General features: G+C 44.1%; 2 protein-coding genes and 1 long non-coding RNA gene across 3 annotated transcripts in view; 2 read left to right on the top strand and 1 right to left on the bottom strand.

Moving 5' to 3' along the window:
• Positions 1 to 9,554, bottom strand: part of LOC116696805 (uncharacterized) — a 451,372-nt gene that overhangs the window by 143,426 nt on the left and 298,392 nt on the right. The window lies entirely within an intron of this gene.
• On the top strand, positions 1,247 to 3,654 carry LOC116696796 (type-2 angiotensin II receptor). Its single transcript, XM_032527978.1, has 2 exons — positions 1,247 to 1,549; positions 2,127 to 3,654. Exon 2 carries the CDS (start codon positions 2,180 to 2,182, stop codon positions 3,452 to 3,454), a length of 1,275 nt encoding a protein of 424 aa, XP_032383869.1. The 5' UTR covers positions 1,247 to 1,549; positions 2,127 to 2,179; the 3' UTR covers positions 3,455 to 3,654.
• The window catches only part of sh2d1aa (SH2 domain containing 1A duplicate a), a 2,927-nt gene continuing 676 nt past the window's right edge, over positions 7,304 to 9,554 (top strand). Inside the window, exons 1-2 of the mRNA XM_032527984.1 lie at positions 7,304 to 7,744; positions 7,994 to 8,057. Of these exons, the coding sequence (XP_032383875.1) occupies positions 7,608 to 7,744; positions 7,994 to 8,057 (201 nt within the window). The 5' untranslated portion in view covers positions 7,304 to 7,607. The remainder of the gene's footprint in view (positions 7,745 to 7,993; positions 8,058 to 9,554) is intronic.

The following is a 9,554-nucleotide window of genomic DNA, read 5'->3' as shown; positions in this document are numbered from 1 at the left end:
GGGGGGGGGGATTCTGTTTTCTGTCATCTTCTGTTTCTGTTGGCCAGCTTGAAACCATCAATTTCTGTTCTAAGTTGTTGCATGCCGTGTGAGAACAACTGTGCATACCCAGCATGCCAGTGGAAGAATACTGCATTAGGAAGTTTCCGTTTTGGAAAGCATGACTAGCATAATATTTGAACAATTACCAAAACAGCGAATTCCCAATTTCTCATATCTTGCAAGAAGACATGCGACGGAGCTCTTTATTTGCGGCCTTCAAAATTTGTGGCTTTCTGTCATCCGTCATCCTCACCGTCAGCATTCCCACGGCTATTAGAACATGTCCCATGTCCCGCTATTAGAACATGTCCCATGTCCCGCTATAAGAACATGTCCCATCCTGATAGATGCTCAGTGGAGCAGAGTGCACACACACACTCAACAGGCATGTAAACAGAGAAGAGCACATTGCATGCCAGGCTAGATGAAGTATGTACATCCAGTTGCACAAGTATTGAAGCATAAACGCACATGTGCACGTGTAAATGCACGTGCACAAACAGGGAGCGATGCCCGCTCACACTGTTGATCAAAGTGGCTGTGATGTAATCAGTCTCAGAGCTTTGTGAGCATCCCTCATTAACTTTTACCAGAGGCTTTAATGAAAAACCACTGGAGGGAATCTCCGCTTTCTCTCCTTCTTTCCCTCCTCTTTCCTTCTCATCTCCTTGTTCACTCCCTGCAGTATCTGCTCCCCGTCCTCCTCATTCATCTTCCACGCTGTGCCTTCCCTTGCTCCCTCCGCCCCGGCGGCTGGCTTGACTTCCGCTGAGAGAGTAAACAGTTCCCATGGCTTATCTGACCGCTGGCAGGACAAATCTGACACAAAGTGCGAGGCTCGGCTAATTAACACAGCCTCCGTTCCACAGGTCAGAGGCCCTGGGGGGTGGGGGGTGGGGGTCATGATTATGGTCATGTATGATGGACACATGGTTGTGTGTCTAGAGTCATTGGAGACGCAGCTAAAAACACACGTTTATTTGATGTTCTTGGTTTTTGCTTTTTCTGTCCGGCAGTCTGTGAAGGAGGAAAACAAAGAGGAATAGAATGAAAACCAGAGAGAGAGAGCATGTTTTTCTTGTTCTCTCTCTCTCTCTTTCTTTCTCTCTCTCTCTCCAGGCTGGCTTGTGTCCAGGTGCTGTCCGGCCCCTCTGTAATGGCGAAGGTGTGGCGTGTTAGCAACTTCCCTGTTGTGCAATCTTCAAGAGGCTCTTGGGGGCTATAAGATCCCCAACCTCATCTGGTTTCTCAGAGCCTCCAGTCAGTTTTCTCCAAACACTCACACACACAGATTCACACACACACATACACACACACACACACACACACACACACACACACACACACCCACACCCACACCCACCCACACACACACAGAGGCATGATTTGGTCCGGAGTTCTTAACTGTTCAGATTTCTCTTAGAGGGGTCGAGAAGACTTGGACTTTAGCCAAAGGAGGCACTGAAGACCGTTATACTTCTCGGACTGGACGCCCAATCCCTCACAGGTAACATTTATTCTTTAAATCAATAGAAATAATGTATGGATTATGGTTTTATATGATATTATCTCAATTTCAAATTTGATTTGATAATATCCTTATTTCTCTAATTCAAGTGTCTCACCATAATTACCATTTCTTTATGGGAAAAAGTTATTCCAAAATGTAATTTTTTACTCATCTCACTGATTGCCTGCTTTAAAATCTATTTGTTGTTATTTCTGTTATTAATAATGCATTCCTCCCGGTGCACCAGACCATAACGGGATCAGTTTCAGTGACTTTTAAGATTTCTACAGAACTATTTAATTAGAAATGAAGTTGATACTTTTTCATAAATGCTCCAATAAGTTATTTGAGTCATTAATACAAAATATATGTTGCTAGGAACCCATTAAGCAGCCGGATTATTACAACTCCTTCATATGTATTTCATTACGGCCCAACTTCAAGAATGTGTAATGTATTTTTGCTGTGATAGGACCGCTGATAAACACTGCAGCCAAGTAAAGATCACTGTGTCACTGTTTCCATAAAAGGCGTCTGCTTTTTTTAATGCTCTCTGTTTTTTTTCCATTTCTAGCTGACCTCCGAAAACTAAAAGGAGGGAATTGAAATTGTGACGCACCCAGTTCCATGATGGGGATCCCGAATGACCTCTCCCTTTTCAACTCCACCTCCCCCCCCCCATATCCAGCGACAGAGATCTATCTCAACACCTCCGTGGCGTCCTCTGCTCCCCCATGCACAGACTGGCCTCCTGTCCCCATGACGACGGTCATCCCGGCCATCTACAGCGTCATCTGCGTGCTGGGAACCGTAGCCAACGCCCTGGCGGTGTGGGTGCTGGCGCACGCCAGCGCCTCGAGGAGAACGGTAGCGAACACTTTCATGCTGAACCTGTGTGTGTCTGACCTGCTGTTCCTGCTGTCCCTCCCGCTGTGGGCCGTCTACTACTCCCAGGGCTACAGCTGGCCCTTCGGCCAGGTCGCCTGCAAAGTATGCGGCGCTCTCCACAACCTCAACCTCTACGCGTCTATCTTCTTCATCACATGCATGAGCGTGGACCGTTACCTGGCCATTGTGCGCCCACTCCGCTCCCAGAGTGCACGATACCCCAAGCGGGCCCGGCTCACGTGCATCCTGGTGTGGGTGCTGGCATGTGCTTGCTCGACCCCGACGTTGTATCTGAGGGACACTTACTTCATGGAGGAGCTGGGCGTGGTGGCCTGTGTGATTAACTACCCGGATCATACCTGGTACCTGACCCTGGTCTGGATGAAGATTGGTCTGGCCTTCCTGCTGCCGATGCTTGTCATCTCTTGTTGTTACTGGGCTATCGGTAGACATTTGTTGGCGGACACAGAGCTGGGAAGAATGCAGAATCTGTCGCAACGCACCAACATGACCTCCTTTAAATTACTGGAGCCAAAGGAGGGCTGCAGTAAACCAGAGAGACCACCGACCCCTTCTGTGTGCCCCAGCTCCAACCGCAGCAGAACCCAGGAGGGCAGGGGGCTGGAGCGGGTGTTGTGGACGGTAGCTGCTGTGGTCGTGTCCTTCTTCGTCTGCTGGTTCCCCTTTCACTGTGTGACTTTCTTGGACGTGCTGAGGAGCGACGGCTGGCTGGACAGCTGCAGGATGAACTGGACCATCCACACCCTCACCCCTCTGGCCCTTTGCTTGGGCTTCTCCAACTCAGCCATCAACCCCGTGCTCTACTGCTTCATTGGAAACCATTTCCGGGGCCGTCTCGGGGGGCTCTGCAAGGGCCTGTGTGCTGGTCTGGAGGCCCGTGTGGGAGATCACAGCCAGAAGAGCGGCTCCTTCAGCACCAGGCTGAGCTCCTTCTCTCGAAAACTCAGTGACCTGAAAGACCTGGCGGTTGTGGAGCCCTCTGGTCCTGCCTAACCAGCCCTGCAGAGGGGAGGCTCTTTGCTCCCTCCTCTGGTTCAACAGCCCGAAGAGTGATGCAAACGTTGAGTGCCTGCGGAACTCCAATAAGCATGGATGGGTGTGAGACAGAGCTGTTACTAAAACTAATATTTCCAGCAGAGCTCAATGCTCAACAAAGACAGAAAAAGTGACAAAAGAAAACATGAAGTTAAGGGGGGAAAAAGGGTTTGAAGTTTTGAGACTGGATAGCCAAACTGTGTAACAAACAACTTTACACATTTCATTCCTTTAATGCTGCTCTTTACAGCGAAAACGTTCCAAGAATCCAGTGAACAGCACGGCAGACGGACCCGGTTAGCGACTAGCTAGTGATCCTAGTGGAGCATTTAGCAGTTAGAGCCAGATATTTCCCTCAGGAGTAGGAGAGGAAACACGGGGGGGGGGGATTGGATTGGATACACATTCATCAGGTACCCAGAATCAGGACTCCATATGAATTAGAATGTTGCTCCATAACTTTGAATAGGGGAAATATTTTAACTAATAAATATCAATTTGCAGCTTCTCCAGTTGATTACTTCCATTAAGACAATCCTGTTTGCTATTACAAGTTTTGTGAAATTGCATGTTTATATGTATGTGAATGATGCATTATCCTAATAAATATGCGCTAATTTGCATACATTTCCAAACAGAGACATTGGATAAAGCCAGATTAATATTCTTGTTTCATTTGGTTGACATAGGCCTATTAGTCAAATATTTATAGAAGAATCCATTAGCGCGAGCAGAAAAAGGGTAACGCTAGTCCCCTTTTAGACCACTTTCTAAAGGAAGACATGTTATCGAAGCAAATTAGCACAGAGAAATTGGAAAATAAGTGTTTGCCTGTAGTGCAAAAAGGCAATGCTATATCAGTTTGGTGTTTACAAAATTCAAAAAAAGAATCGTATTCAGTAAGAAAGTCCCTGTAGCATGCTACAGCTAGCTTACTCTGGCTAAGCTAGGCTAGTATTACTTTAACAGGACTCGTTTAGCTGCTGTTCTTTTTCATCATGGTTGTTTTTAGCTTCTGCTTAATTTTTATGGAATGATAAACAATTCAAAAGATTTTTTTTTTACAGGAAAACAGGTTTAATCTTTTAAACCTGTTTGTACTGTTGTTCTCTTTTACATTTAGCGATGCGTAGGCTAGCTGTGGCTAGCTGTGGCTAGCTGTGTCTGTCTTACAGCTAGCTTTAACTTAAACTGTTTGCTAACTCTGTTTCCTCTGAAATTATACTAATTGCAAAATAATATTGTATATGGTAAAACATTTTATATGGTAACTATCTCTCACAATTGTGTGATGACATTTGGCTTTGTAAATATATTATATGTAATCATGTAACTTGTAACATTTGTTTTATGGTATTATTCTGTAAAGACGGTTTAGGAAAAGGACTGCATTTCTTTGACTGAATAAGAAATAAACAATGTTTCACCTAAAAATACCACTTCTTTGTCTACTGTTCGATGTCTAAAAACAGGAGAGGTGTCGGGTTAATCTCAGTCCAATGCCACACACACACACACACACACACACACACACACACACACACACACACACACACACACACACACACACCGATTCTTTTCCCCAATCTTACCCACCAACAGCTGGGACTCCAGAGGTTCCTCCACCTGGGAATGAGAGTGCTGGGGTTATAGTTGGCTTGGCAGAAAGACCCCCCCACCCACCCCCACACACACACCCTCCCAGAATGCCTTACATAGATTCCCTACATATCAAGGCCAGATATCATAGTCTCATACTAATGTCCTTATGATGCATTCAAGTCCAGCCAGTTGAGATGGTCAAGGGAGCGCCAGCCAATCAATGATGTATCTCCGTCTGCTGTTTGTGTCCATAATAGATCCACTGCATTCTGCGCTGACCCTGGCCTGCGTTTCTGAGCTGAGAGCCAAGGGAGTATGGTATTATTATTATTATTATTATTATTACTATACACAAAAATGTTGAGCTGATGAGGCTGGAAAAGCTTTGATTCAAGTCTAAACGTTGAAGTGTTTTTGCTTTTGTCAGACAGCCTTTTACAGATTTATATGACACCCAAAAGGAAGGAAAACGCATGCAGCTTACTTTAGGCTACTTGCAGTCCATCGTTCCTCACTCAGCTTGCAAGCTGTGCCACTGGATGGCGCTAACGGGCTGTAGAGGCAGTGAAGAAGATGCCACTGACTGCCTACCCAGAACGAGCCCCATAGTCCCACCGCTCATGATGTTTCTGAGCCGAGGGAAACAAGACTCAGGCTGACACAGACGGATGACTCATGTAGGATGCAGCTCTGAATGCATAAAAACAGAATCTTAAACAAATGCTGCTTTTAAAGAGAGCCACCAGCTCAAAGAATGTACAATCATACAGTGCCTTTGCAGGTAGTCGTGACCATAGTGTAAATGAATCCAATCCCAAATTCTATACATCTCAATGCCTGATATGAGCTTATAACAACAGATGCCGTGCTGTCATCTGTGCTCCAAACATTCAATATTTTAATCAGCATTTTTAATTTGACACAACAGAACTTTGCGACTGACAGGACAGATTGCAGGATGGGTTTGTTGCAGCTCGGCAGTATGTTCATGCACACGGCTTGGTTCTACAGAGCAGGTGCTGAGAGAAGACAGACCCGTGGCATGTGATGAGGGACGTGTGTGTACAGGGGGACGGGTGGATGGGGGAACTCTTTCAAACACCACAGGACAAACACGTTGCTCGTCTGTCATAAAAACGTCTACTTTGGACATCATCTGTCGACATTCATCAATCTGAACAGGCCTCACTGTACATAAATCTGTATGTTTCTTCTTTTGTGTTTCTATGTGAGTTAATATGATTTTTTTGATCATATTTTGTCAGTTGTGGAAAGTACATTTAATTCAGATGGGGTGCTTTATGTGTAATTTGAGGTACTTCTACTCCACTACATCTCAGAGGGACATACTGTACTTTTTACTCCTCTACATCTGTGTGACAGCTGTACAGTGACTAGTTACTTTTCAGATTCAGATGAACAAATGAACAAAATATAAATGTGTATAATACAATAAAATAAAGCAGTATTTGTTAAGCTTTTTGCTTTTGTCCTCCTACAAAAAAGTGCAGATTATCATGTTTTAGATGTCTATGAGTTGTTGGCAGATCCATCAAAATTTCATTTAAATACCTGAGGACCCAAGAGGTAAAATCCAATATTTCACAAATAAGCGAAGATAAAAGAAAAGTTTTAAAAATAACTGAGCTACCTAAAGTAGTTCAAACGGTACAATGGGGTGCTTAAAAAACAGTATTAATAATCTAATGTATAGTATAATATATCCGTCACAGGGGACACTTAAAAGCAGGACGAGTACATTTTTTAACTTTAAGTACTAAGACTTTGTATGCAGGACATTGACTTGTAATGGAGTATTTTTACATGAATGTATTAGTAGTCGTACTTAGTTTAGGTGAAAGATCTGAATACTTGGTTCTGCTAATTTCTGCGCAGTAGGCTGTACATTGCTATTCATGGAGGAAACTGGTGGAAACAGATAAGCAAACTTATGTTAATAAGAAAACAACGTGAGACCTCTGGGTAATTGAGCTGGAAACAGACGAAGTCGCCACATAAGCACGATGTACGTTTTCCTGCGTGAAAAGAGAAATATTGCTTCTCTTTTTATCCCTCTCTTGTGCTTTCTATTGTTGTGGAAATAGTCAGTTAGAATCTTTGAAGTTATTTCCTGTCGAAAAATACAATCATTTCCTGAGAGATACACAAACCCACGTTTTATGTGTGCGTGTGTGCATGCACATATATGTGTGTGTGTGTCTGGGAGTGAAAGAGGAAGGCAGAGCAACAAGCCCTGAAGGTTAGAGGTTAGACAGAGCGTCTATCAGTCTGGGGAAGAAAATGTAAAAGTAGAAAGCTGTGCTCCAACGGCGAGAACCAAATATCAAATGAGAGGCTGGACGGCTGCCTGACCTGTGCTCCCAGTCGAGTGGATACACAGTGAAGACCAAAAGGCTCGCCTGCAGTGACAAGTTAAAGCCGAGAAAGAGAGAGAGAGAGCTGGCACTTGGGAGCAGAACAAAAAAAGCAGATCTGGAGAGGAGCCGTGATGGAGAAGCTGCCTGTGTACCACGGCCCCATCGGCAAGGAGGAGGGGGAGAGGCGGCTGGCCCAGGACGGCCGGGACGGGTGCTACCTAATCCGCAACAGTGACTCTGTGCCGGGCGTCTACTGTCTGTGTGTGCTGTGAGTACAAACAGATTGTGAAATATCTCTGCTTCTTTACGGAGAACCTGGTAACCACATAACCACGTAATCCTACTTTCTACTGTTATAGAAATGATCTAACAGTTAAGAAACCTTAAAAGAAAAGCATAAACAGAAAAAGAAAAACTCTGGTGGCCCTATTTAATGTAACATGGGAGTCTCACAGGAGGAACAGTGATAATAACAATTATATTTCTTTAAACTGAAAAGGTGTTTGTGTGTGTGCAGGTACAACGGCTACGTCTACACGTACCGACTCCACAAGGACGACGCAGGATCTTGGGCTGCTGAAGTGAGACATTCTTATCGATATATTTCGACTCTTTCTGCACGCTAAAACTTTACAGGAGCAGCAAAACAGCTGCACGTCCGCCTCGCTTTGGTTGGTGTTTATTGGTACTAGAGGTTGTTTTGGTGTCAGCCCCATTCAGCAAGCTGTGAATTTGAGGCAAACATGGATTTTTATTCTCTTCAAGGAGCGACAGCGCTGAGAAATGGGTTCCTTTCCTTTAGCAATAACACCCTGTGAGATAGTCCCCGACCACCACCACCGCTGCAAATTTAAGACGCCACAGCATCAGCATATACTCCAGAGATGGGGAACATAGAATTGTCTTTGACAGCATTTCTGATGGGATATGTAACTGAGCACTCAGGGTTGGCAAACACCCGGAGACGTGAACGTATAGAGACATCTGAAGGCTGTGTCTCGCTGACAACCAAAGCTAGAAGCTACATTTTGCCCCTTGCTCATTTTAACTGAGAGCATCAAGCCAACAGATAGGGAGGGGGAGATGGGGGGGGGGTCCACTACAAGCTCAACAACAGTTTACATTATTCATGTGCAATATCAATCACTTTAATGAAATATTCCCGGGGAACAGAAGTAACACTTGTGGCCGGAGACAGAAACATCAAAAGAGCTCTTCGACGTTTGATTGAATGATTTCCAAATGCGTTCAAAAGAAATATGATTTTCACCATTTCTTCCAGCATGATTGATTGCACAGAATGAAAACAAATAAGGCTTTTTCTTTAAGTCCTTACTTGACAATATTACAAAAGTTTGAAAAGTTTAATGCTTTTTAGTTTAGAGATATTAAAGTGACTGCTGTGGGTATAGCAGGAAACAGATTAGGGTTAAATCAATTAGAAATAATGCAGAACTCTCTGAAGGATCCTTAATAAAGTTGAATTTAACTAAAGCACAACACCTTTGCTGCATCGGGAAATTAAATCTAAACATCTTATATTGTTCCTGTTTCAATTCTAAAAATGATCTTGGTGTTATTCCAGTTGTATTCAGTCAGAAGTAAAGCTCTTGAGATATACTGATGGGACACTTCAGACAAAAAGAAATGATTTTGGTTGACCAACAAAATATAAAAGCAGCCGGGGGGAGTGATTGCTTTCTTTCTTTCTTTGTAACTGCAACCCCAACTTTCCTAATTTAACTTCTAAACCCCTCAAGTAGTTGCCATCCTTCTACAGTAGGTGTAACAGCAATTACAGATTGAATTTCCTTTGTATCATCTTATTTATTAATACCTTTTTATTGCCTGAAGTGAGCTCAGTGTGGATCGGATACACGCAAATATTAGAATAGAATGCCAGAATGCCATTTCTTGCCATGCTTCCCTGCCCACAATGGGTTCCTGCCTCTCCTCTCAGCATATCTCATGTCTTTTATAAGGTGAATCTGTGCGAGCTAATTTGAAGCCGGTCCCCGCCCAGGCCTCTTCCTTTCCCCGGGAGCTTTAATATGGAAACGGTGATGCTGAATCCTCCT

Source organism: Etheostoma spectabile, chromosome 10, assembly GCF_008692095.1.
Source record: "Etheostoma spectabile isolate EspeVRDwgs_2016 chromosome 10, UIUC_Espe_1.0, whole genome shotgun sequence".
NCBI lineage: Eukaryota > Metazoa > Chordata > Actinopteri > Perciformes > Percidae > Etheostoma > Etheostoma spectabile.
This window is presented reverse-complemented; position numbering and strand designations above follow the sequence as displayed.

What these genes read in the sequence shown, in the direction of transcription:
- LOC116696796 (XM_032527978.1), top strand. Translation starts at nt 2,180, where the DNA reads ATGATGGGGATCCCGAATGACCTCTCCCTTTTCAACTCCACCTCCCCC.